This window comes from Tauraco erythrolophus, chromosome 19 (assembly GCF_009769465.1).
Source record: "Tauraco erythrolophus isolate bTauEry1 chromosome 19, bTauEry1.pri, whole genome shotgun sequence".
NCBI lineage: Eukaryota > Metazoa > Chordata > Aves > Musophagiformes > Musophagidae > Tauraco > Tauraco erythrolophus.
In genome coordinates, this window is record NC_141483.1 from 13,748,495 (window position 1) to 13,776,446 (window position 27,952).

A 27,952-nucleotide genomic window follows, 5' to 3' on the forward strand; every position below is an offset into this window, starting at 1 on the left:
TAAAGTTCCTGTTTCTCTCTAGTCTTGTTCTGCAGCTGTCCCTTGAATTTCTGGCTTCTAAAGGGTTTGTGCTGTAGTTTGCTCCCCTTCTGCTCCGCTCGCCCGGGAGTGATGAGGTTGTGTTTGCAGCCCACACGAGGACTAATGCACTAGGTGTGGTCAGGACCAATTATTGTATGACATAGCGCCTCTGCGCGCTGTGCGGCACGGCAGCACAGAGCGTGCCAAACAGCTCCCCTTCCCCAGAGAGCTTTTGGCAACAGGATTTGGTGAGGTCGAGCGCCATGGCTTAGTGTTACCAGGTCAAAACCTGTGTTTGTTTCAGTGTGGGGGTTTTCCTTTAGCAAAGCGTTGTGTCACCTTAACACTTTTTGTTCTGCAGTTGTCTGCAAGGCTGTTGTGCCTCTTGCTTGTTCTCTGAGAGCCCAGTGATTCTGTGGGCCACTCGGGGAGGAGGAGGATGCTCACAGACAGCTGGGGATAGTCCCAGCTCAGCAGCACGTTACAGGATGGAACTGTGCTGGCTGAGTTGGGCTCTTTTCTCAAAGGAGAGTGAGCGCTGGGACAGCCTAATGGCTGCACTGTCACTGGTTCACTGCTCTAGCTTCGCCCTTGGCACCCAAGAAGCCATCCCCACCTTTTAGAGAGTGAGCATGACAACTCTTTTGCAGCAAGTGGCGGGAGGAGGGAGGTAAGCGATACGTTTATTTTTAGCAAAACTACCTTCTGGTAATGTTGGATGAAAAGTGAAAGCATTTTGGGGTGGAGGTTGGGTAATGTTTTCTTTTTTTCGCTTGTAAACCAGACAAAAGCAGACAGCAGAGAGAAGGAAGAGTGTGTACTGCAAATCAAATCTCTTACCTACAAAGATATTATGATGTAGAAAATGGCCCCTTAATTTAATTAGGCTCTCTTGTTATCAAATTATTACCCGCATGGTCAGCAAGGCCTTAGACAGAAGCAGAACATAATCAAGCTGCTCAGGAAGCCTGTTAAGTAGTAATTGCTCCTCCAGAGAATCAATCAACGTCAAGATGGCTTTTATTTTTTCTCGTTGTTGTTGAATAGTTCCAGGAAGACACTTTGTTTAGTTTCCGTGTGCACATGGCTCTTGCTTGGTGGTGGTGCAGGGTACAGTCTGCAACAAAAATAGGCAGCAATGTTGGTGATAGAGTTCTCCAAGGGTCTGGCATAAGCCATTTTCGAATTAAGTTTTACTAACACACACATTTGCTGGTCCAGGTGAATAGGTAAGCAAGCTGTGGAATTGGCACTTTGTGTGGTTTCCTTTATTGTCTTTTACATGTCGTGACCTTAGTTCACAAACTAGCCTGATCAGTGCTAGTCATTTCCTTGCCATTAGCTCAAGATGTAAAAAAAAAATAATATCTTGTCTGGCAATTGTGATAGTACAAAGCCCCTCAAGGCCAAGCCCAGGACACTCTGTAAGGACTGCACTGAATCCCATTGGTTTTCTTTGCACAGTAACATGTAGTTTTTGAGCCAAAGCTACTTCAATTTTCTTTTTGAACACTGTGAAATTACTTACTGGACTGTGGAACTGTGGAAGTAATGCAGAGCAAGGCCATCCATGTTTGCTTCTTGCCTCAAAATTGCAGCATGCTTTGTTTTTGTAAGACAAGTCTGCAAGTTGCCTACCTACCCAAAGTCAAAAGTCTCAAATGATTAAAAGTGTATTTTTCTTTAAAAGTCAAGAAATCCTGTACATATTTCTGATGTAGCATGTTAAGTGGCAGAACAGAATGTAATTTGTGCATAAACTTAAAGAAAAGAAGAGTCAGATGTTAGAAAAATCGTTTCAGCTTAAGTAACTCAAGTTATTTTGGGGCACGGGGAGAAGGATACAGCTACCACAGTGCAGGGTTTTATTGTTTTATTTTTTGTATTCCAGAGAGAGAGAGAGAGCAAACACTTTCAAAAAAAAAAATCAAATACATTTTTATTTTATTCTAATAAGCCAACTGGAGTTAAACAGACAGAGGCGCTCCGTGAAGGGGCTGATTTGACAGAACTCAATAATCCTACAAAACAAATCGACAACCCACAGTTGTAACTGCAGCAGCTTGGGAAAATGAAGGGAGTTTTTGGGATATGTTATTATGCAGGATAACCAAGAGCAGAAACGTCTGCCGAGAGAGTGATTTAAGGTTTGGGGTGCTTTATTTTTCAGTTGTTTTTAACTATTTAAGAGTGAAATGCAGTGTGAAACAAGAGTCCTCAGTGGTTGCTGTTAAAGCTTGTGAGTACAGTGACAGTGACCAGGTGAGCTGCAGAGGCGTAAGCAACAGCCCCCGCTTCTGCCTGCCCAGCCTCTAGCAATTAGCAGGGCTGAGTCTGCTGCGGCCAGATGCTGCCTCTTGCACACACTGGCTCAGCCACACCATGGGCCCAGCCACCAAGACCGTGGAAAATTCCATTTTATAATTTTGAGCTCTACAACAGCTTGTGGCAGCAAGTATTACAATTTATAAACTGAACAGGGGGCTGAAAAAAGTGTCTATTCTAAAGCTGCTGTTTACTGGGTCACTGACACAGCTATTTTTGGCCTTAGTTCCATGTGAGGATTGTCTGTGTGTCTTCAAACATAAGCTGTTGACACGCTGATGTAATTCATACTCCGGAGTAGCTTCCCAGAGTCAGGTGGGTGTACCCAGAACAAACAAACCACCTCACACTGATCCTTTCAGAGGGCAATGGATGTAAAACGCTCGAGCAATCTCCCTCATAACGTGGGTGCAGCTGGCTGTATTCATAGTCAGTGCTGTTGCCATGCATGGGGATAGCTCAAGGTTTAGCTGTTGCTGCAGGAAACCCAGTGAATGCCTTGGCCAAAGCATGCAGGACAGCAGACCTGAGCGTGGCCAACAGGCAACTAATCGTAACAGAGAGCTCATTACAGTAAAGCACAGGTCTGCATTACTCTGGATGCCCGAGGGCCATGAAACTTCTAAACCTATGCAGTAAAAAAAGTTACTGCTTCCCCTTTACAGCAGTTCTCTTCCCATTGTACAATCAGCTTCCAAGGATGGGAGAAAATGTAGCTACTGTGGCCTGGCCCTTGCTGCTGCCTGTCGATGTGACTGTGGTGAGGCTGGGGGAAGCACAAGTTCCTTGGCTTTCATCGCAAAGATAAGCAGGAAGCTGAACCCGGGGTACAGCAGAGGTGCAGCCGAGTACAGATCTCCCGCTGAAACAGATCCAATGCATGGATGGATGGAATGTATCAGGCACCAAACAGACAGACAGACTGGGAATATTGGTGTGGAATCAGGAACGGAAAACATCCTGTTTCCTCCACAGCTTAGGAGGGTAAAAAGAAGTAATCACGTCCCCCACTAAAACTAAACTGAAAGAAAACAAAAAAGCAGCAATTTGCCAAACAAAAGGACCAGGGCAAATCCCTGCTTCCTCAGCGCTTGTTTGCCAGTTCAGACCACGAGCAGGGATCTCTCTCTCCCACCGTTCATGTCATTGTTAGTGTCTTTCAGCGCTGCTTGTCTACTAGGAAGGTCCACAAACAGCAGGGCCATGAGTGCAGAGGGATGAGGGTCACTGCGTCATGAGCTGGGCTCAGGAGAGCTTCCGTCACGGTCGTGTTTCTCAGACATTCACGCAGCCGTGCCAAGACCAGAAGCTGACGTGCCTGTGTCACACAAGGGCCTCGTGCTTTTACTGTCTCTTTCCACAGACCCTAGAAAGGAGCAGGCTCCAGTTTGTCCATCAAGGACTTGATCCAGCTTGTTCCATTGATCAGCTTTGTCGTGGCAATGACGTACTCTGTGCCTCCATCTTCCATTTGGGACAGAAATCTCAGCGCGGCGATTTCGGCGTAGGTCACACCTCCCAGGAAGAATACCAGAGTGACTCGGTTCTCACCGTGTTGACCTGTGTATTCAGAGAAAGTCATGGCTTGTCTTAGTTTTATTTTTATGTCTCCTATCCATCAGCTGTCAGGCAAACTCAAAATGGCCTAAACCCAAAATAAATACAGCAGCTGAATCAGAGGAGAAGCCTATTAGGCAGAATATCAGACTGGGGCCCAGAAACGAGGACTCTACTCCCAGCTCTGGAATAGAGTAGCTCCCGTCTTTACAGGGTGAGCTTCTGCCTGCCCAGGCTCAATGCTAAGAGGGTGATGCTGACCTTCTCTGTGAAGTAACGTTACTTATTAAAATCACAGTGTAAGGCTGGGGTTTATTTTAGTACTCTGATGAGAAGGTAAACAAACGTACAGCTCTGTAGTATCCTCGGTGCACATGGTACTGTGCGTTAATAGCAGGCTGCCTGTACGACTGGATGTTTTAAAGAGGCCAGAAAGTTCTGTCAAAAGTGGGTTAGGTAGATCCAGTACTGCAGTGGGACAGGGAGATGAGACACATGCCTGGACTCTGCCAGCCCTGATTTCAGTTTGCCTCATCCAGCCTAACAGAGATGCATCTCCCTTTAAAAAACAGGAAAACAAAGCAAAACTTACGCTTTTTCTGAAGGCCAGTAGGTAACTGCTGCCTTTCCTCAAAATGGGGACCCGGCAGCATCTTCAAAACTTCCTCTATGCTCCGCCAGCCTGGCCGAGCCAGGAGCTGTGCCAGGCGTACGCTCAGCGGAGCATAGCCACTGTACACGTAGGAGATATCGTTGGGGTTCTGCAGGAGAGAGCAGAGTGTGAGCAGCAGGTGGGTAACACTTCATGCTGCAAAACAGCACCGTAGAAATAAATAATAATAAAAAAAAGGTTTTCCTGCTGCACATAATTCTGCATTGTTAGATGTAACGTTCACTGCTGAGGCGCCTGTTTACCTGTTCGTTAACATCGTCCATCCATAAGCGCAGGGTTTTCCTGATCGTTGGGTAGTTATTCCGACCACTTGTCTGGGGTTTCAGCAGTCCAGCCTTCTCCAAGTTGTTTAAGGTCAATATATGCTCATAGCCGTAAGTCTGCAATATGAAGATGTTTGTTTAAAATGTGTTCTGGTTAAGATCTCTCTCGAGTGTATCCCATTTAGAGTGTTAAAATCATCTTGGTAAAAGTGCAATGATATCAACCTCTCTGTACCTACATGTTGTAAAACACACATGAGCATCTCCTGAGTCACTGCTGTCAGCCCCAACACTGCTACCCCTGTCCACACTAGAAGCCAACACAACCCGTGTAGAAAACGTATCTGTCTAAAATGCAGCTGTTGTAGAGCTGAGGATTTGATATGAATTTCCTCAGAAATTTATTGAAGCAAAAAAGCCCAACCTGGAGAATCTCTCTTTTGTAATGGTCCAGAACCTTCTGCTTCAGTCCGCTATTGCATACGGATTGCAAGCAAACAAGACGCAAGATCTTGATTAATGGATGTTTCTGAGCTATGCAGTCTTCAACATAATTGTTAACCTATTAAAAAAAATACATAAGCTGTTATTTAAAGACCTGTTAAAGTGCCTAGAAGACCTGGAAAGAAACATCTAGTTTTGCCTAGTATCTCCAGAACAAGAAGAAAGAAGGTGCAGCGGCTCCCCAGGCAGCTCAAGACGGCCTGCAGTGCCCCAGCACTGGTTCCACCCAGCATTTTCTAAAGCACGTTGACTCCACAGTCAACAACTGGACTTTGTCTGATGCACTGAGAGTTCGAGGAGACACACCTGAGAGCTCACAACCTTGGTGCTGGAAGGAGACAGACATCACCTAGATCAGATGTTTCCTCTCTCAAAAAGCCCAAATGGAAAAAAAAGCAGAGAAATAAGTTGGGGTTTTTTTGAAGATCTAAGAGTCACTAATTGTCATTATCTACTTACCTTGTCTGTGTCTATTCCAGACATGAACTCTTGTTCCACTGTTAAATTATCAAAGAAATCTTCAGATGCTTTGGGAAAAGAATGAAAATCAATACAATAGCAAGTGACAGCTTATTTTCTACATGTAACTTTTCAGCAGAGATGCACTGGATGGAGCAATGATGTCCATCGAGCTGTCTTGCATCTTGCTATATTTAAATGAGTCTGACAGACTGTTGAACAACTACTCACTGGTGATGTCCTTGATGAGTTCTGCAATGGAGGTGTGGTTTGCTAGAGAACTTCTTGCCGCCTGCATGTGTGGCAGCTGGGAGACAAACTGCTTAATCTCTCCAACGGTTTTCGCGTGGTGTCTTTCCTAAAGAAATCCGTCACTTAGGTCAGGTCTTGTTCAGATTAATTGGCCACACACCAACTAGGTCACTTCATCATGACGACCTTTTTTACTATATGCACAGCAACAGCAGATACTGTTAGAGATATGCAACCTTTTAGATAAAATACTTTATACTAAAGTCATTTATATCATTTATCCTCCTTAGGCTGACTTCAGCCATCACTATCTTCTCCTCAGTTTCCCTACCAGCAAAGCTAACCTTTTCATGGAAAGATGAGTAACTTCACTAGCTGCCAGTAAACATGGAGCTGTGGGCAAATGCAGAGGTGGGGGACGTTTCCCCTCGAAGCAGTAGTGAAAGGTGCCGAGCATCAGGGCTGACAGGGTCCGCGTCCCTCGCAAGCAGAAGCCTGCCGTTCACTGCACCTGGCTGTAACAACCTCCGGGTTTTGAGCAAGGGTCTGATGAAGTACAGTGCAGACTCGAGCTCTCAGAGCAGACCAGAGCTCTGCATTTCATTTGGGCTGCTTGCCTCTTGCTGCAACTTGGAATAAAAATAATAATAATTTGCCTCAATGTGAAGGATTTAAATGGGCAAGTGCAGGCAGGAGGGTGATAATGATGAAGCCTGTAAGTTAAGAAGTCCTCTGCTGCCAATGTGCTGCTGTTTCATTATCACCTATTACCTCTGACAATTTCTTATTTTTTTTTTTTAACAACCAGCATGAATAATCCATCTTTAGCACCTTCAGCACTAATATTGCTGAAGATGAGGCTGAGCACACAGTATTTCAGTTGAGGTACCGCTACCTCACCGTAAATGTGGCAGAAGAGGCAAAGAAAAAACCAAGGAAATACAATGAAACAGCGTAACAAGTTCTCTTGAGAATCACCATGAAGTGTGAAAGCAGAGATATGGGATCTCCGTTTCTTTATGAATCATCCACAGGATGTTTTCAGACAAAACCACAAACACACCCCACAGCACTCTCCAGCTTTGTCTGAGGTGACAAGCGAGCATGAATTTAGAGGTCAAACCTCCTGTAAGACACTGTCTTCTTCACATTCCTTTTGTTTTTTTATGCCAGCCATAACACTCTATGAACATACATCTGGAGTTTTATTTCTTAAAGCCTCTTTCTGCATCCTCAGTGAACACCAAGGGGAAAGGAGCATTCGCTTAACAGGTAACAGCAGCAATGAAGTGGAATTGACCCGGACGCTAAAATTAACCTGTGGCCTCTCGCAGAGGGAAGCAGCACCTGACTGCTCTGCAGAAAGCAATTCCTGTTGAGGGAACTACAGGCTCATACAGTAGAAATGTGGTTCAGGCTACCTCTGAGACAGGCTTTTAACAGCCAGGACAGAAAAAGCCTCAGAACAGAGATGCGGGGAGAAGAAAGGATCTGCATTACTACAGGATCCTTACGAGGAGGTCTGACCAGCCCTTACTCAGAACACTTGAAATGGAGCTGATCTTGCCTCAGGGCAGGGGAACAGGCCAGTGGGGCTTCTGAGGACTACCTGGTTTTAATCTGGCTGGAGCATTACTCCGTGGCAACAGCTCGAGCTGCCAGTCACAGCCCTGCTCAATGCAGGCTGTCTGTATCCGATGACAAGAATGACGGTGGGATGCACAGTTGGATAGAGGCCTCACCTCAAAGGCTGCCGAGATGATCTTGGCTTTCTTGCTCAGCACTGACCCCACAGCATTGAAGTTCTTGTCTCGGATTTCAGCATAGAGCTCTTCAGCAGAGTTCAGCTGGAGCTTCTTGGGTTCTGTGGGGAGATCTTTCCCACCCTCACCTTGCTTCTTCGGGGCAAACTTCTCAGGAGGGAGTTTCACATAAGCTACCAAATGCAGAGAAATAACCCTTGTAAGGACTGGAACTTCACCACCAGAAGTTACGATTAAGCAAGCTGTGGAAATGCGTCCCCTGGGCTGGAAAGAGTTGTAAGCAGCAAAGCTAACATAAACACCCAGAGGACTCAGTGCATATGTGTTAATTAAGGAGAGTCTTTCCAGAGACTTACGTACACAGATGTGATCAGAACCCAAGTGCTAGCTACACTGCTTTCAAAGAGGCTTGGAGGCAGCCTTCCACCCAGTCTTCAGTATAGCAGGAGGGATTAAAACCCACAAATGCTTCTCTGGAGTTGTTCTTACCTCCCAAAGAGCAGGAGAGCATTCTGAATAGCCTTTCACAAACTGTTCCCCTCAGTGTGGCACATGAGCCAGCCAGGCTGGAAGGGTGACAGCATACACTAACCTTTCTGCTCCCACACTACATGTTCTATGTCACTGTGTCTGCACCCAGCCAGCATCCAAAATATTCCCATTCAATAACCACGCCCTCAGCTCCCCTTCCTAGGCAAAAAGAGAGCCAGAGCTGGTCTTGATGGGCTTGGGACTGAACCATCCCTGCACTAAGTTCAGATGAGCTGCTCCCACATCACTGTCACAGCAAAGCAGAAACCCACCTGACACGCTGCAACCTGCTCCGGCACGCCAGAGACCTGCCCCACCAGTACTCACTGTTCTGAATTCCATAGATTTCATCTATCAGCCCTTCGTACGTCAGCTGCGTAGCTAATGGTGTCAGCAGATCGACGTTGCGGTCCAGCAACAAGAGGGTATCAAAGACGGGAAATATCGAATTCTGGCTTCCAGGGAACTCGCGCTTCATCCTGATCATCATATTAGCCACGTGCTGAAAATAAACCACATCGGTCTGGTTACGGTGCAGGCCACAACAGATTGGACTTCTAGGCCCTACAAGCACATGCTCATGCCAGTATGGGGCACAGTCGTGGCCAAAGGACGAGACTGGCAAGAGGTACAGACCGGCTGACTGATGGGGGCAGGAGGAGACAAAGAAAACAAAGTCCTTCTCTGCTGCTCTCTGCAGCTTCGCAGGACAGCGACTGTGGCCAAAGCACTGGGTTCATCTCAAGTCACTTCTGTATTACAAGGAGTTCCAGATAAACCATAGATTGATCAGAGAGAAGGAAAAAGGGTGACTTATAGGGAGAGATGAAAAAGCAAAGGCATAAGCAGGAGGTTACACATTTCCCATTTCATTCAGCCCTTCTGGTACCCACAGAGCAGCTGAGTGTTAAAACTCCACAGAAAAAAGAACTGCTGAGCATACAAAGGCGGTGTACCTGCGAGCAAAACATATGAAATCAGAGAAATCCTCCTGACAGGGAGACTAATGGAACAGCAAAGATTGTTCTTTTGGCCAGAGATGACAAAGACCTGATGGCCATGATCCCAAATTCCAACATAGACAAGAACGAGCCTGTGGCTAGATTCGAAAAACCCACAGGCGCATTTAACGGAACATTCCTTAAGGCAGTTTCAAAGAACAAGACACAGTTGTTAAGCAGCAGCATCTGCCTTACCCGCGCACAATCACCCTTCCCAAAAATCTGTGGGATGGTTCCGTAGAGAGCCTGCAGCGTCATCAGCCCCTTTGCCGCATGGTACAGACTTGTCTGGTCGCTCTCCAGGTAGCATTCCTAAAAGAGAAGGAAGATTCCTGATGGAAGGTGTCGGAGCTGCTTCCACAGCAGAACATGGGCCACATCAACAGTTCAGAAGAGACACAGGCTAGGGAAAAACTACAACCATTGGCAAACGCGGACCTTATCTGTGCTGTCACGACATCAAACCATTTGATCAAAGCAGGCACTAATATTTTTGAACCCCACGCGCAACTCCAAGTTTAATGGAGAGAAGTAAGAGAGACAGAAAGCGACTGCAAAGAGCCTCTCCCTCTAATTAGGCCAATCTGGGAGCACACCACCTCAGTGCAGCTGCAAGCCCTGACGTGTCCTCTGGGCTATGCTTAGTAAGGCAGAGATGGCCAAAGAGACGCTCTCAAACCCTTCCGTGCCCAGACACGGCATTCTGAGCAAACAGGACACACAGCTGGAACGTGGCAGCTGTTAATCCTTGGTGCACCTAAGTGTGTGCGGCTCTTCGGCTGCGTATGGGCACAAACTCTGCTGCCTCTTTGTAACAACTGTTTTAAGCCTCGTGAATGCTCCATTTGTGGAAATACCAACACCAGTTAAAGGTGGAGGAACTGGGGTGCAGCTAGGTGTAGCGATGGTTCCCTGAGCATTGAGTCAGAAAACACGCAGAGAAGTTCGGGTGCAGTTCCACGCTCAGGACCGAGTCCTGTTTGTTCTGCAAGGCTTTTCCCTGCTGTGCTGGTCACCGACAAACCCTCCGAGAGCCTCTGCACCAAACAGCAGCAGCCACCACGGCGTTTCTCCTCAAAAAGACAAGCGCTTACCTTGAAGGCGCTCTCGGACTCCATGGAGAGCAGGTCTCCATCGAAGGGTATCAGGTCCAGGCTGTACTGCTCTCGGTGGATGAAGGACCCCAGCACACCCTGCTCCTTCAGCCACTGCTCGCACAGCAGGCTGCGGCGCGGCACGAAGAGGATGTGGAAGTCCCTCTGGGGAGAGCGGCCTCTGTCTTCCCTGGAAGAGTCACAGGTAGGAGCACAGCAAAGGTAACTCAGCTGCGCAGGTGACCAGCACGGAGCGCGGGCTGGGAGCACAGAATTCGGACAAAACAGGAACGCTGCCACTTGGTTACTGTTGCCAACTTCCATTCCTAGCGTCCTATTTCTAGAAGGTTTTTTGCCCAGCCACGTGCGTCCACAGCCACAGGTCCGAAACCAGGGCAGGGTGACCTGGCTTCCCTACAGTTCTCATGAGGAGGGTCCATCAAAGCACGACTCATTCCAGCTAATCAGACGGAAGATACGTCCCCTCTGCACAAGGAAGGCACCCGCTGCATCGCCAGCCGAGGTGAAAAGCCCCGTCCCTCCCTTCCCAGGGTGTCTCGCACCCCGACTCGAGCCCGGAGAGCAGCTGCGCTGCAGTTTTGTAGTTCCCCATCTTGGGCCCAGACCTGACGCACCACGTGGCGGCTTCGGGCCAGACCTGTCCTCTCCTCCAGCTCCCGAGAGCAGAACCACGAGCCAACAGCCGCCGCCGCCCTCACCGTACCTGAGCACGTTGTCCGTGATGATGTCCATCAGCTCCAGCCTGGGCCTGACGAAGAAGATGATGTTCTTGACGTCGGCCTGGGGCAGGCGGCCCGGCTTGAGAGTGAACATCTTCTCCACCTCGTGCTCCTGCGCAGCGAGGGCGGGAGTTACCGCGGGGAGCGCCGGGGACACGGCCCGGAGGCTGCGCGCCCGCCGCGCCGCGCCGCGCTCACCTTCAGCAGCGAGTACTGCGCGATCAGCCCGAAGGGCCCGGTCAGGTACTCGTCCCACACGATGGCCTGCGGGAGGCGACAGAGGCGTCAGGCGCGGCCCCCCCGGACCGCCGCGGCCCCCCCCGCGCCCGCCGCTCACCTTGGAGCCCGCGCACTTGTCGAGGAACTCGCGCAGCTCCCTGCGCCCCGCTTCGCGCAGCGCCGTCAGGTTGACGCGCCCCGAGCTCAGGTGCGCCGCCATCGCGCTCCCGCGCCGCTCACGTGACGCCGGCGGCGCCCGCCACGTGACGGCGGGAGTGGAGCCGCGCGGCGGGCGGCAGCACAGCGCCCCCCGGCGGCCGCCGCCGCCCGCCGCCGCCGTGTCGCTCGTTCGTTCGTTCGTTCTGCCCGGCGGCCGTTACCGACGGCCGGCCGCGGGAGGGTCCCCGTGAAGCGTCAGTGGAAACAGTCCACGTTTTTCTGCGTATTTACAGCGCAGCCGCAGGGCACGGCTGTCACAGAACCATGGAATGGTTTGGGTGGGAAGGGACCTCAACGACCATCCCGTTCCAGCCCCCCTGCCATGGGCAGGGACACCCTCCACTGCACCAGGTTGCCCAAAGCCCCATCCAACCTGGTCTTGAACACTTCCAGGGATGGGGCAGCCACAGCTTCTCTGGGCAACCTGTGCCAGTGCCTCACCACCCTCAGAGGGAAGAATTTCTTCCTTAGATCCCATCTAAATCTCCCCTCTTCCAGTTTAAATCCATTGCCCCTTGTCCTGTCACTACACACCCTTGTGCCCCTCACAGAGCCCGTTAGATGCCTAACGGAACGGAAAAACATGAAAGACAAGACACCTTTTTTTTCCAAAATATAACTTTAATATATATATGCATATATACACACACACACTATATAGAAGCTGAAAGAATGCCAAAAAAAACAAAAAAAAAGGATGTCCCACAAACTGCTTTATGTGAGCACAGCATACGGGTTTCCAAAAAAACCCCCCAGCAGCTCCGTTCCTTACCTGCTTCCCGACCTCACGTTCCACAGTTGTCAAACCACGGCCACGGCCCTGCCCCACCGGGCAGCGCCCGGAGCTCACGGCCACCGAGCCACACCACAAGCAAATGAGTCAATGAAAAATAAAGATGAAACATTTCTCAACTCAGTCCAGTGTCAAAAAAAAGCTTAAAAATCTAAATGTACAAATTCAGCCTTACAATGGTTTAGTGCAAATACGAAAATTAACAGCATAATTTTAAGGTATTTAAATAAGCTTTCATATAACTATAGTGTTTCGTTCCTATACATGTTTTCCCATCAACAGATGCGACAGCAGGGGGGCATTTTTTGTTAAGGTGGGAACACACCCAGAACCTGGGAAAAACAGCATAAAGTCATTTGTTAAATCATTTATTTATATTTCACTTGAGTTTATTAAAGGGAGATGGGGAATTCATTAGTGGAGGAGCAAAATATTTATCAATGTACTGATTCTGGAGTAGCTGGGCGAGGGGAAGGGGAGCGAGGGGGTCAAGAAACGCTGTCCCTTTTCCTGACATTCAGCACAGCCCAATGCTGGTGGTACAGATCGTCCGCTCGGGGCGCGCAGCCAGCCTGTCCTCCCGGCTGCGCGCGGCGTTAGAAGGTCTCGTCGTCGTTGCAGTCGGCCGTCCAGTGCCCGAACATCTCGCAGGTGTCGCAGTAGGGGCGTTCCTCCCTCCTGCTGCCGTGGTGCGCCGAGTGGGGCGGCTCCTCCAGCATCTGCGCCTGCGTCGGGCAGTCTTCAGTGTCGTGCAGATCAAAGCAGCCGCAGATGTCGCAGAAGAGACGGGGTTTCTTCTTGGACAGGCTTTCTTCCTCGCTGCAAGGTCAGCACCAGCGCGAGTCAGGCAGGGCGCTGCTCCTTCATGAAGGAGACAGGCCTGCTTCCCCCTGCCCCGCACGATAGCCTGTCTCATAATTACTGAGACTAAGGAAATACCACAATGGTTAACAACAAAACCAACAAAACCCCTTCTGAACATCTTCTGACATCTCAACTACCTTGGAGTACCCTCAGATTCCCCTATACTGTAATATTTGCTACACAAACTGTTCTGGTTTTGTAAATATTTGCACAAATGCAGACATTATTCAAAAGGAAACACATGTAAACTAGTTTCTCTTTTCTCTGGATAGAAGAGATCTGAAGTCACAATATATCAAATAGGTTTTAGTTCTATTTCTCTGGACTGGATCTCCCCATCTCAACACAGCTACTGGCTTCTTGAGAGCAAAGACTCTTCTATCCAATTTGGAAAGGGCCAGACTCAACCAGTATGTTGAGACTATATAGAATCATAGAATGGTTAGAGTTGGAAGGGACCTCAAAGATCGTCTAGTTCCAAGCCCCCTGCCATGGGCAGGGACACCCTCCACTACACCAGGTTGCCCAAAGCCCCATCCAACCTGGCCTTGAACACTGCCAGGGATGGGGCAGCCACAGCTTCTCTGGGCAACCCGTGCCAGTGCCTCACCATCCTCTGAGTGAAAAATTTCTTCCTTATATCTAATCTAAACCTCCCCTCTTTCAGTTTAAAGCCATTGCCCCCTGTCCTATCACTACATGCCCTTGTAAAAAGTCCCTCTCCAGCTTTCTTGTAGGCCCCCTTTAGTCCAACGACAAATACGTTATGATACATCAGTGTGTGTGGTCAGTAACTCAGAGGATCATTTGGCACCACAGGTACACTGTAGTAACAGACCTAAAAGGAAGGCTGGATTAAAATCACCCTAAATTCAAGAGAAAGCTACGTTCATCCTTCCTGACAGCTGAAGGCAGAACTGTGCAGCTGACAGAGCTGGCTGCTGCCAACAGTTCTCAAAACACGAGCCAAGGTTGTCCCGTAGGATTGATACCTGTCATAGTTATTTATCTCCTCTTCGTTGCCATTGAGGGCTGCTTCACACATTCTTTGTATTTTCAAGTTCAGTTCTTCGTTTCTCCTTTGCAGATCCACTATCACTGAATTCAGGAAGTCAATCTATGGTAGTCAAGAACAAGGGCAGTCAGCAGCTTGAGGACTGCACTTCAGGGAAGGTGAGCAACAAAGGAGTAACTCTCAAAATGACACGTGCAGATGGGCATTAACTCTCACCACTGGATCGCTGTATCACAGAGCGCCATGGACACTGAAAGAACAAGGGACAGGAACTTCCCGAGGGACCTCCGAGACCCTCAGGGTGTTTTCTGTCCAGGGAACTAGGTAGCTCTGCCCAGCCAACATCTGAGGCATTGGTGGGTCTCAACCCACCACTGACACAGTTAATTCTTTTTTTAATGTTACATTCTGAACACAAATCCAGTTGTGTAATTCTGATCAGAACAGTGTCTGTTCCTCTGAACCTGCAGCTCCAGGGGATGCCCTGAGCTCTCCAGGGGGGGCAGTGGGACAGCGCAGCGCACCCACATGGCATCTCCCAAAGCCAGTCTGAGCAACAGAGTCAGCAGGCCAGCACAGCACTGCTGAGTGTAATCCAGTGCTGCCTGGCAAACTAACACAGCCAATAAAACAAAGGAAGCGAGAAGTGGAACAAACCTCATTCTGATTGGAAGGAAGCGTTGCCATCAGCAGGTGAATTCAAGGAGGCAGAAAATCAGAAAAAGATTGGTGGTTAGTGTACGTTAATTGCACTACTTCCCATCTCTGCACAGACTAGGAAGGACACTTTTTTTTAATCACTATGACTGACATCAGGGATCTAACAAGGACTCACAGTGAGCAAAGGTGCTTCTATTCTAATGGTGTTTCCTAGGCACTTGCTACCACGGGCCGCCTGTTGCACAACAGCGCTTCACATGTTCATCATGATTATTGTACTCTTTGATACACCTTCTTCCTAAATCTTGTTACCAAGAACGTGCTGAATAACTTCCTTGCCCCATTGCTGCCAACCCTCATGCTGGGTAAAGTTCTGCCATTAAAAAGAAGCAAAGATCAACATTTCCAACTGCAGAAGCTCAGACGTAACGTGAGCTCAGGTAGCCCGTTGCTCCAAGACAGCAAGCACCACAGATTCAGATGGGTCACACCTTGTTTCTTGGATGTTCACATCCAAGAAACTTTTGTAAAGTACAGCATGGAGCAGTTTATGAGTGTGCTCTGCTGGGCTCTACCTCACCAACAGGCTGCAGGTCAAAACCTGACACCCCGGCTTTCCTCATGTTCCAATAACCTCAACTATTACTCTGGTATCATCACTCGATTCTTAGTATTTCCTGTCATTAATATTTCCCTTCAGAGGCAGATTACAAGATAAATCTGCCCATTATAGTCCTGATCTACAAAATCTGTTAGGAACTTGGCTTTGGAAAAATATTTCACTCTGCCTACAGACATACTGCTGGTTTAGCATGCTGATTTTTCAGATCAAATACCTGCTTCTCTTTCGCAATTTCATCTTGAAGTAGATTAGCAGCAATGTCACCTTTAAAGAGAAAAAAACCCAACAAACAAGGTGTAAGTGTCCGGTAATGTGAATTACGAAGCATATAACAGCTTAGTCAGAGACTGACGTAACACAGTAAGTCTCTAGACTCCAAAGCATCTAATTCTCAGTGTTTTCTCACCACTCGGCATCAGCTTCAGTAAGGGTGACTTTTTGGGGAAAATTTTTGACCACTGCGTTACAGAAGCATATTCAATACTGCATGTTACTTATTAAAATACAAAAAAAAAAAAAGTATGTATAGGTGATGGCTGAAGTTTACAGATCTGCATGGGAATGCTCCTCTGCTGCAGCGCCGAGGCTGTAGCGGTACGGAGCTACAGCAGAAGGTGAGCAGGAGTGTCTAGAACGTGAGACTCCCAGTGCTGTGCTCAGGTGGGTGGTTTTGTTATGATGCCTGCACTTCACTTTGCAGTACAGCAAGGAAAAACAACACCAGTCTGAGAAAGGCTCTTGCACAGAAGCCACACCATGAACAGGATGAAGTTTTGGGACTGTTAACGATCATTTCAAGTCAAACTGCCCCTCCCCACCCCCCCGGTGTAAATGGGGTTAACTGGCAATGTCAGTAGCTTTCATATTTTGCAGCTGGTCACATTTTTTCCTTCATTCAAGCCTTATGAGTGTCCTGCAACAGGAAAGTCACATGTCTCAGGAGGTTCAATTAGTTAAACCTCCTTTTAACGGTTTGGCGAGTAGTTGCAGAAATCTGCGAGGCTGGAGGCACAGAGACAGCAGAGGCTTTCTCATTTACCTGAGGAGCTGGTCACAGTTAAAGGCTGTTCGTTGTTTTCTTGGAGTTTTTGCTCCAAGTTCTTCACCTTTTCCTCAAGTTTCAATTTATCAGACTCCAGTGACTTTACCACCGACTGCAAGGTTTTTGCAGAAGCGTTTTCTCCACGGAGCACCGTGATCTGTAAGAATTATTTGAGAATGTTTAGGCCTTCCAGAGTGAAGTCAGAGCACCACAGCAATGTCCTGAGCAGTAAGGGCTAAAGAGTCACCAAAAATACACACCAGAAGTCACTTACGTCGGCACAGATACCTAAAGATTTAATTCTAAGGTTTAACTGTGCTAGATTAAGAAAGAATTAGCCAACTCTTCAGTAGCAAGTACACAAAGCCATATGCTTATAGTCGTAACTTAATCTGAAATTAAGAAGCATCCCACTGCTCCTCATTTACCTCATTTCTGAGTTTTTCCAGTTCCTCATCTTTTTGTGTGATCAAGGCACTAGTAACACTGATGGATTTTTGTAAAGATGCTCTCTCTTCATCAATTTCTTTTTTTAATGTTGATTCTCTAAAAGAAAACCAAATACAACCAGAAGTCATCCGAGGAATAGATTATTGTAGTCACCTAAAGAATTTAATTTAATTTCAAATATTAGACTACTGTTAAGAAGTGGTTCTTAAAAAGTAAATTTCAATTCTGTACTCGACTTAGATTTCATATATGTATAAACATTTCTGATGTTACAACTGTGGAAACAAAGCAAAAAGTTTACCTAGGTAGTACATGCCAGAATCTGCATATCATCGCATCCATTTGAATTTAAAGAAGCAAGTTAATAGACTGGGGAGATACAGGATAAACAAACACGTTGCACAATGTTCCACAAAACCTAACTTCAGAGTTTTGTTACTTCCTGAAAATTATTAGCGAGCAACAAAACACACATGCAAAGCTCATTGTACAAGTTGTCATGCAAAGCATGGATGATGCTGGAAATATCGGCTGGTCCTCACTAATTTCAGTGACATCATCATTTCCTGAAACACGTACTTTGAGTGTTTCTGGGCCTTTAACAACTGCTGTTTCAGCACAAAACCACGTGGGATTTGTTTTACTTCATGGAAGAAGGGTTAAAGAGAAATCCTCCAGAGCAGACACAAATCCCTCTGTGGACGTATGTCCAGTTTTCTCAACCTTTTCTGATCTCACAAGAGACATGACTTCTGCCTGCAAATCCTGCCCTGGCAGTGATCTTAGGGCATCGTAGCTATGACATCCTCACACTGATGCCAAATCTTCCTGACAGGCCACACAACACACATGGATGAGTAACTGTCCTGGGATGTGAAGACTATTGCTATGAGAGCTCTTTAAAAGCTGAAAGCTTTTTGTTTAATTTTTTTTTTTTTTTTCAAAAAATGATTGTTACTCCAAAAATCTATATTTATCTAGAAGAGAAACTTGCTTTGCAGAGCACCAAGCAGTGCCCAGCAACTAGATGTCATGTCTCCAAGCTTCTGCAGGCGTAGCCAGTTTTCTGTGCAATTCCATACGTCTCGGTTTAGACAACCATGGTCTCGCTGTCGGAGCCGTGAGCCGCTTCTTTTCTTACTAGCTGAGAGCGCTGAAGACACACTAGGCTGCCTGAGTGGGCACCCACTACACAAAAAGCACAACACTTCAAAGACACCAAGTGATGTAACGATTTCATTGAAGCAACTAAAGTACCCTACACTCTTGGGCTGCTCAAGGGATCAAGAGCAGAAACGTGTCCTTGTATGACGATGCTCGGTAGGCAGCGGATAGCTATCGAGTTCCAAAGGGAAAGTTTTCATATTCGTGGTATCTACAGTTAGTGAGAGCCATGATACCCAGACCATGAAATACAGTAAATCTCACCGACTCAAGATAAGCAGGAAACTCAACAATGAGAGCACGACTATCGCAATTCTTTCATTGTTAAGATTATACTCGGCAATGGAAGCAGCAAGTGGAGAATCTGGGGTTTAGAGAAGCTGATGCGGGTACCAAACAAGAATCAAAAGGTTGATTTTGGTTTTTGTATATTTTTACAATGAGAGAATTAATGTAAGCAGAAACACAACAAATTGCAGACTGCACAATCTTGCCTTCAAACACAAGTTAGACTCCTGTTAATAAAACCAAAAAGGGCAATGGCATTTAATAGATGTCTCCAACCTTGCTTCAGCAAAGCACCAGAAGCACGACAGTGATCCCTGTGTTCCTCGGCAGGATCACATACACACTCTAGCCTGACCCATGGTTTGGAACGCCTCGCTGGATGGGATCAAAAGTGCAGGGCGCAGGTGTGGGACAGAAACGTGCCACCAGTGCATGGGACGCTGCTGACAGAGCACAGCTGCCCTCTCTGGTCCACTGCACTGCAAATCCAGTGTTTACTTGAGGCAGGGGAAATGAAAAAGTACATCTGGAATTTGCTGCTCACAAGCTCTCTTGTACCTGAGACTTCACCCAGGCTTCCCTTTGCTATCTCGGCAGCTGGAGAAGGGCAGATGGAAACCCCAGTGAGTCAGCTCATGCTCAGGAGCTTGCCATGAAGTCAATATTTCCACTTGGTCAGATCTTCATCTCAGAGATCAAGACCAAACATGCTTGTTGTACAAATATTGTTAACTTGCCATTTATCGGGCTTGGTTTCAACCACCACAAGCATTTAGGTTGTTGAAAAAGTCAAACGGTTTGTGAGCACATAAATATATATTTACAAATTCAATATAGGAGTCTAGAATACTGTAACCCAAGGGTAGGGAAAGAGGAGAAGAAAAGAGGAGAGGAAACAAGAGAGGGGAAAAAGGTCCCTGTACTGTAGCACTGTTTTTTTCCTGTACAGGGCAGTCTCTCCAGGAACCCTGCTCTGCAGCTCCAGCTGGAGGCCCTCTAAAACGCTGGAACTGGAAAACCTACAAATATAGTAGGTATATGTCACTACTTACTTACGTGTAACTGGATCACAGTTCACTTCCAGCATCAGCTGAGTCTGCCCCACTGATGCTCTCAGCTTCAGTGTCGTTTGTAGTATGATTCATACGAGAGACAGTAAATGTGAGGAGCATATGTTGAAAGTGAAATAACTATAGTGATAACTTGCAAGAAAAATCTTGTGGAAAGTATTTATTTTATCGGGGAGAGAAAAAAAAAACCACCAACGGAAATTGATCTGGTGAACTTGAACTTTCCCCTGCCAATTCAAGTCCAAAATAGCTGCTCGCCAGCAGGGATTAAAAAAACCCAGCAATAAAAATTACTTTGTCATTTCACATGTCATTTTAAACTTCCACTTTCTTGAGGAAGTTAAACCATATTTTGAGCAGTGTGTGCAAGTCATGGGAGAGAGAGGTTTTTGTTTTAACATAAAAAAATCACCCAGATTCTTCCCTTACTACAAAAACAAGAAATTCTTAGAATGAAGCAAATACCTTAAAGTGTTACTGGGCAAGCTTTAAAAATGCAAGATAACAAGAACCACATGTTAGAAACATGGAGTAGAAATGCAAAATACTGTAAGGAAGAACTAAATTGGCACCAAGTGGCTTTTTTTTTGATTTGGTAAAAAATATAGACTGTATTTTTATATACATAGCTGAGTATTTTACAAAACAAAAGCAAGACACCAAGGGACAAAGGCAGCCAAAATATGTACAACAACTTTACTTAAAAAAAAAATAAATTATTTATTGTAACGTGGATAGACTTTCTTGAGTCTTACCATTAAAGACACACAGATATAGCAAAGGAAGCAAGGGTAGGAAAGGGAAGAGAGAGGAATGAAATGAGTATCGATAAGTAGCGCAAGCTCAAAGACAGTCAGACAGTCAGCAACCCACAGCGACCCGAACGAGCCGAAGTGACACAGAACCCCCTCAGACTCAGCAACACCAAACTCCTGCCACTCCTGGCCAGGCTACTTCCTACAGGGAGTTGCTAAAACAGAGGAAGAGAATTCTTGTGGGCGGAAGGAAAGCAGGAAAACTACTGCTGGAGATTTGACCTAACTGAAACAAAAAGATGTCTCTCTCTCAATATCTCAACTTCTTAAGACAAAAGGAAGAAATCATGGCTCCTCTCATCACCTCTCTAGAGAGTCTTATTTAATTAGCTCTTCATTCAGCCGAACTTTGTTGTTGATAATGTCCCATGCTGGTCTGTTTTAACCCCTAGTGGCCTCCAGCTGCCTCAGGGACACGGGCTGTTCCTGCGACTCGTTCTCCCCTTTCTATCAGAGTTTATTCAGCACTGTTGAGAAACGTCAGTAAGCCAAACTCGGGCATCTCAGTGTAACCTACTGAAGGTGGAGTAATGTTAAAACTCACTCAAATGATTTCAGAATTATCTGGGTTATTTCAGGCAGCTCACACAGTGTAAAAACACGAGAAGGAAAATTAGAACCACACACTTTGTTTTTTATAACTTACTACAGAATTTTTCTTTTAAAACTCGATGCTATGAAACAGAACCGCTGGGAAGTATTGAATGAATCAATCTTGGATCTCCATTCCCTCCTTCCTTTCCTCAAGTAACTTTCAGGAATTACACTACTTAAAATAACTCTATTTAAAATACATGTTTTAAAGCATGTTAAATCACAGGCTATACACAGCATCCTAAGCTGCCAGAAGCACTAATACCCTCCTTTTCCTTCCTGTTCCACACATCAAATATGCTGGAGATGATCCTCTCTTGGTGTAAACATACTAATTATTGTGGATGTCAAATGGTCTTTACACCAGCTAAAGACTTCTCTCCTTATCTTCTCCTTTGCCTCTTCTTAAGGAAAGTAACTTCCATGTGTGCTATTCCATGCAGCTCAAGGCTGCGGGACCCGCTTCAGGAGGCTGGTTAAAGCTGGAGGGTCAGCTGCTCACTTGCCCCTCTCCCTGCATAGTGACGGATCAAACTCCTCCATTCCCTGAGGAAGCTTTAGCTTGTGGAACACCCTGGTGCCTGCTGTCCTCTGCAACAGCACGACCCACCTCCCAGATAACATTATTAGGGGATAAAACAGGGATCAGCGTGTAATACTGAGTAGCTGAGGATGTGCACGAATACCGAAGTGCCACTCACTGTTCTTTGTTATGACCATTATTAATGCAGGAAATTTAATAGAGGTTGGTTTGTTTTCCCTGGAACACACTTGGTGTCATGGAGAGCTGCATCTTTTTCTAAAGATTTCTGTAACTGCCTTTGAAAAGCCCACATTTTCCCAAAGACATCGTGGCACTTAGCCAATTAGCTTTCCATAGATATAATGTGGAAAGACAGTACATTTTGTAACTTGGGAGCACTTCCTGACCAGTACAGTTTACAAATGGATGCCCCAGTCACCCAGGACAAATCTCCTGGTATTTAAAAACAGTGCTGAATGAACTGCAATAACTACTGCCACCACGAACTCAATATCCCAAAACTACAAGAACGATCCATTCAAGGCTGAATAACTGCTGCTTTTTTTTTTTTTTTTTTTAAATAACAACCCTTAGCATCACTGTATTTTTCCATTACTCCTTAAAAACTTGATGGGTCAGATCTGTATGCACACATATTTATCAGACTGATGGACAATCCAATATTCCAGAGCAGACTAAAACCAAACACTAAACTGGTTACTGAAAATGAAGAGAACTACTGCAATGCAAGAGGCACATAACTAATGAGGAAACGATAAATACCACTGCTTAACATGTTCTCACATTCATACAATTACATTTCCTTCTCACTCTTAATAAAGAAAACGGGGAATATATCATCTGTAAGTCAATCTGCGTAACGAGCTCAGGACTTTTAACTATGATACTATAGAAAAGAACTGCTGCTTCTTAGCACTGGGTTTTGGATCACATTTTCTGAAATTTTCTGTAGGACTGTATAGCTAAACACACCTCAGAAAAAACAACTTACCTCTTTTTCATCTCTAATAACTGGTTATTCAGTACCGATCTCTCCTCTTCCAGCTAAAACACAAGTACAAAAACACTACAGTTAATACCACTAAGGATTGTTTCCTTAGTACAACACATCAGAGCATCATTATCATCCCAAAACAAGCGTCGCAGAGGCTACAGAGCCTACGAACCCTCAAAGCACCTGATTTTCTACCAGAACACCACATGTGCCCGAGCACAAACTGTTCAGTGACCAAGAGGATTAGCTAGTGAGGTGCTACTACTGCTTTACGTAGTGTTTTCACGTCCTGTGCACACTAGAGAGGTGTGAGGGGAGTACTGTACAGTATTTCCGGGCCCCACACATGCCAAAGAGAACCATAAGCCTCTGTGCGCCTGGTTATTAATTTTTGCGCAGTACTGGTGAATTACTGGATTTGTTCTGACCTGGATAACTGTACTGCTGATTGGTATCTGTTACTGTACCATCATTCAGAGATAAATTATTGATCCCTCAAGCTGTTCGTCTGGTGTTTGTTACCGTATCCTGACCCTATAACTTGGTGGGGCCACCTTAAGCCCTTACAACTAGTAAAGCCTTCAGCTGAAAATATTGTTGCTGCAGGTTCCTGGGGTCCAAACTGAGGGGCACACAGAGGTTTAGGAAAAGCAAAACAAACCACCCAGCCCTAATTTGCACAACAACAAAACTGTAAAGCCCCACCAGAGAAGACAGTGGAGTCACTGAACTTCTGAGAAAGTTATAAGTTTAAGTATTTTTTCAGGTCAATTAATTATTTTTCACCATCTCCTCCTTTCTTCTTACTCAATGGCCAAAGTCTGCAAAATTACTGTCCTGCAGAACTGCTTATAGTAGCAACTACCTGTGCCTTGAACACAATCTCAGTTCAGATTTCACAAGCTTTTGGGGTTCATTCACAACGTCAGCAAGACACACACTTGTAACAGGAACCTCAAAGCCCCGGGAACAACAGCAAATAGTCTCTTCCTGACAAAATGCTTCCAGCACTTTGCAGACGTTCAGGTTTGGCACCAACAGGCACAGAAAGGGTTAAGCAACTTCCAATGGGAAGGAAGGTTGTTTGGCAGCCACCTAAATAAACTGTTTTCTCCCTATTTTCTGACAACTTCACCTTCCCCTTTCATGTACTGCAGTGCTGTTAAATCTTCCAGGTTTAAGATTAATTGGCATCGTTTTGCTGGGGCTTAATCAGGTAACCATTGGTAAGAAAAATAAATACTAGAAGGGTGTAGAGAGACCTATCAAGAAATCTTAAAGAAAATCAAAATGTCTCTCTCAAGGAAAGTGACCACTGTTAAGACTGCTGAGCAGCCCCAGCACTGTGGGGGGATGGCCAAATTCTTCCCGCAGGTGATTCAAACCCAGCAATTTCACCAGCAGCACAAAGTCTGTCCCGTTTCTGAAGATTTTTGTCTGCTTCCTGCACAGAGGCAGCCTGTGTGAACTTCTTACACCTGCACAGGCTGATGACAAAAAAAACGAAAAGGCAAAAATAAAATGAAAATTCTGAGAAACGCTTCACTTGTAAATCCCAGTGAGCTGCACACTATTCAGCCACCTCTCCAGAACCCCCCGACACCTATTCCATACGGCCCCTCTCCCCCCGCGGACTCACGTCGCAGTCTCTTGTGCATCACACTTTTCCAGCTGGTTTTCTGCACTACTTTACCAGCACGAGCATTTCTCTGTGGTCGCACTGTGCAGCATCAGCTCGGCCATGTTCCACAAACAAATCACTCCATTTCTCCCGAGGCCAACCTAACTTCCTGCTGTTCAGGCTCCTGACTGCCACGTGCAATTGGGAAAACCTCATCTGAACATTATTCACCTTGTACTCCCCAGGGGCCACGTCCACAGTGCTCCCCCCACCCCAGACACACCCCACTTTTTTATCAGTTTCTTTTAGGAAAAGGTTGTGGTGCCTGTTTTAACTCAGAAAATCCTTCAACATTTGTGGAATGCTCCAAGATGATGAGTATACACTCTGCATCTCTCCTCCCTTTTAGTTTCCTGGTTGGCTGCGGAGAGATGAGCGATTTTTGTGCAGACCAACATAGAAGTGGATTTAAAAGAGAGAAAAATAAAGGAGAACAAGATGTTAGGGCAGTTGTGCAGCTCCTAAACCCGTGTTGCAGCTGCATCGAGTCATGGATCAAGCCTTGAGCAGCTTTGTGGTAGAAGGGGAGAAAGGACACCCCTTTTCTCAACATTTCTCCAGCAATCTGCTCACTCGTTCATCAGCCTCAGAGCAGACTTCTTGCATACCTTTAATAAAAGATGGACCAGCTGAGCTAGTAGGTGCTTCCACACTTTTTCCAATGAAGTTAAAATGCCTGGGCAGGCCTGAGGCTCCCAAAATACCACAACAACAAACAATTTGAAGCCAGAAAAGTTCCCCAAGCTCAGTATCTATCTGACTGGGAATCTTTAACTAATTACAAACAGCTAATTATTTACGGCTCAATATAGAAAGCACCCCTCAGCATCTCTAGTACAAGACACTTTAACCTTTAGATGTCAGGATAAATCATTCATGAAAGAGTATTCATTAATTTTGCAACGTGTGTCACACGCAGCCACAGATTCACTAACCCAATTCACTAACACACTTGCAAGAATTTATATCGTTACCATAGCAACCGCTCAAAATACTTAAAGCCTGTGCTGGTGCCTTTCTTCCTGCATTTTCACCGGCATGTGCACGGCACTCACACAGACCGAAGCGCTGCTACGTTCTGGGCTCTCCTCCCTGCTGACCGATTTCTCCGTGTCCACTGCGTAAGATGCAGCCCCACGAGCAATCCTGCTCTACGTTAAAGCTCCTCATCGCCCCCGCGGACACTTGTTCTCTCAAATCTAACTGAGCAATTCCTCACAGTAACGTTTTTTTCACTCCCCACAGACAGCCTGAACCAAGGGAGCCCAAAGCAAGCTGCGACCTGCTGCCTAAAGACAGCGTGCGTTCACCCAGGGGGCAGCAAGGCAGAAGCGGTGGTGGGATCCCTGAGACTGCTCTAGCCCGAGGCAGGGCTGTTCTGCACCAGAATCTTCAAGGCCGGCTGGTTTTCGTGCCCTTTCATTAAGGAGACCCTGCAAAGCCAAAGGTAGAACAAGGGGACTGTAAGTTTAGCTTGGGTAAGGTATTGAGGGAACATGAAAAAAGTCCTACTCCTCGGGGTAACAGCAGGTTTCCATCAGGCTGAAAAGGACAGTTAGTACTTCACAGGCTCCAGGTGAGACAGGGAATGCTTTTTAGGAGCAACCAGGACAGCAAGTGGACCACACGTTTCAACAAGAGCTGAACAAGACTGAACTGAGAGGAGCTACACTCAGTTGTGGGACACTTGGCAGGAAACCTACATTTTAAATGACACCATTTTGCCTTTGTTTCTTTTGCCACAACAGAGCTCCCTGAAATACCAGAGGCCTCTCTCAGTTTTTCAGGAGGCCATGCTGTTCACTAGACCTAAAGACACGATAGCCCAAACACTCCCGTTAGGAAAATGCAACAGACGGCATTCCTGCATTTCCAAGATTCAGATTACATCTGCCTTGCAGAGGAGGACATCATGCCACGCAAATGGCTGAAGAAGGCAAACAGCCTGTTTCTCCAAGCTCTAGCAGATCTTCCAGACCTTTCATCTTGGAGCCATCTACTCATGGGCAGAAAAGGCCATGGTGCAAGCGAACTGAGACTATTCCAGTTTGCAAGACTGGCTAATCCCTGTGCTTCACAGACTGAGCTCTCTATCCTGGCCATGAGAGAAGGATCCCTGCTGACAGAACCACAGCAGGCAGGATCAGACAGCAGGACTCCCTCACAGCGTCACCTGGAAACAAGGGAGGCCACAGACTGAGACTGCAGTGACCACTGCCAGTCTGCGCCTCGTGGGCTGAAGGGTCCCTCTCCTCGGGGGCTTTCTGTATCTCAGCTGCTACATACGATAGGCAGAAAGGTTCGACCAGTGTTGCTGAACCCTTTTCAAGTTACAACTTTCTGAAAATAACAGGTTGCCTCAAAGATTCTGAAATAATTTAAGAAAACACGTGGGAGTGGGGAGCAGAGCTCCCACTGGCTGCTCAGGATGACAACGTTCTCCTACCACACCACTACTCAGATGCAGCATGAGTCAGTGGTTGAGCCCACACGTCTGGGACTCTTGTTAATCATCTCCAAAGGCTCTTTAGGATGAAGCAGCTCGTGCAGTACTCCTGTCAGCAGCCAAAAGGGGTTAGAAACTGGCCAGATCTGTAGTCACCCATGCTCAGTATTTCAAAACAGGATGCTTGGGGAAAATTCAGCCTCTTGGCTTTAAAAATATTAGGCTTTGTTGCAGGATGGAAGAGAGCTGTTCCACTGTCCCTGGGAACAGGCATACTCCTCTTCTGCAAGAGTGCCATCTCAAAAGGGCAGTATATAAACCCATGTCTTTTATGTTCTTGCTTTTGAACCAGATCTTCCAAAGATGCCTTCACGGTGTGGCTGTCACTGGAACTGCTCCATAAGAAAAAAACCCCACCATATTTAATGGCTGTAAATCTAATTTCCCTTTTGGCAAGTACCAGTGTTATAAGCTGTATAACTAAGCCCACGCTTTAAGATTCCAATAACATATTGAAATGTAATAGTAAAAAAAAAAAAAAAAAAATTAGGAAAGTATTTTCTTCTCCTATAAACTACCACCAGAAAAACATCTGACATCGATTCTAGCCCTTCACGACCCATGACCTGGCTGCACCACTGTTCATGTACATGCACAGTGTGAAGTTTAAGCAAGCATACACGTGCACAGTGCTTTTTAGAGACAGAGTCCAACCAAGTAGTTGTAAACAGTATCCTGAAAAACATCCTAAATACTCTTTTTTTTAGTGGGAAGGGAGAGCAGGACTAAGGAGAGGAATTAAATAGCTAGATTTCCTTAGTACTGGGTAGCTGGAGATCTCCACAGTTGTATAACAAAATTACTCCCGACAGAAATAGCAAGTGTCTGTTAATACATTTGGCTAAAGCACATTTAATTTATGCTTACTCCCAAGGCTCCTAAGTATCCTTTGCGGGTTACGTAACCTTCTGTCAGCCTACAGTTCTAACCTCCCGATGCAGGTGGCTTCCAAATTTATTTTAAAACATTCTCAAAACAACTCATCTTTCAAGCACGAACATGCAGTGCAACGTCACCCAGCACCGGTGGAAACGGCACGCGCAGCACTTTCACCATAGACAAGGAAACGTTCCAGCCACTCTACCTTCTGATGACTTGTGACTTCGTCCCTGCTCCTGCCCAGCTCCTCGGCAAGTTTCACGTTCTCCTCCTGCAAAGCTGCAAGCTGCTGGGACTTCTGAGCTGCTGCCAGCTTCAGCGCTTCGCTGGGAGGACAGAGAGTGCATCGT

The 27,952-nt window shown here is 46.4% G+C and overlaps 2 protein-coding genes across 3 annotated transcripts in view; both read right to left on the reverse strand.

The window, feature by feature from the left end:
* Positions 1-2,988: 2,988 nt before the first annotated feature.
* Positions 2,989-11,622, reverse strand: VPS33A (VPS33A core subunit of CORVET and HOPS complexes). Its single transcript, XM_086623404.1, has 13 exons — positions 11,521-11,622; positions 11,382-11,447; positions 11,168-11,295; positions 10,444-10,633; positions 9,545-9,661; positions 8,676-8,850; positions 7,797-7,990; positions 6,034-6,160; positions 5,803-5,870; positions 5,264-5,401; positions 4,819-4,956; positions 4,496-4,664; positions 2,989-3,906 (listed from the first exon to the last, which is right to left on the reverse strand). The coding sequence occupies exons 1-13, from the start codon at positions 11,620-11,622 to the stop codon at positions 3,713-3,715; spliced, it is 1,806 nt and encodes a 601-aa protein (XP_086479530.1). The 3' UTR covers positions 2,989-3,712.
* A 1,388-nt stretch (positions 11,623-13,010) lies between these two features.
* CLIP1 (CAP-Gly domain containing linker protein 1) overlaps positions 13,011-27,952 on the reverse strand; it is a 60,033-nt gene continuing 45,091 nt past the window's right edge. Inside the window, exons 20-27 of one of the 2 annotated variants that reach the window (XM_086623313.1) lie at positions 27,808-27,928; positions 22,534-22,586; positions 20,055-20,075; positions 17,046-17,163; positions 16,615-16,774; positions 15,790-15,839; positions 14,271-14,395; positions 13,011-13,233 (exon numbers count right to left, since the gene is read on the reverse strand). In XM_086623313.1, coding sequence (XP_086479439.1) covers positions 13,011-13,233; positions 14,271-14,395; positions 15,790-15,839; positions 16,615-16,774; positions 17,046-17,163; positions 20,055-20,075; positions 22,534-22,586; positions 27,808-27,928 — 871 coding nt within the window. The remainder of the gene's footprint in view (positions 13,234-14,270; positions 14,396-15,789; positions 15,840-16,614; positions 16,775-17,045; positions 17,164-20,054; positions 20,076-22,533; positions 22,587-27,807; positions 27,929-27,952) is intronic. The other variant, XM_086623312.1, reaches the window with a different exon arrangement.

What these genes read in the sequence shown, in the direction of transcription:
- VPS33A (XM_086623404.1), bottom strand. Translation starts at nt 11,622, where the DNA reads ATGGCGGCGCACCTGAGCTCGGGGCGCGTCAACCTGACGGCGCTGCGC. An exon ending in ACAAGTGCGCGGGCTCCAAG is followed by an intron (nt 11,448 to 11,520) that starts GTGAGCGGCGGG and finishes CGCCTCCCGCAG; the next exon opens with GCCATCGTGTGGGACGAGTA. An exon ending in ATCACGGACAACGTGCTCAG is followed by an intron (nt 10,634 to 11,167) that starts GTACGGTGAGGG and finishes TGACTCTTCCAG; the next exon opens with GGAAGACAGAGGCCGCTCTC.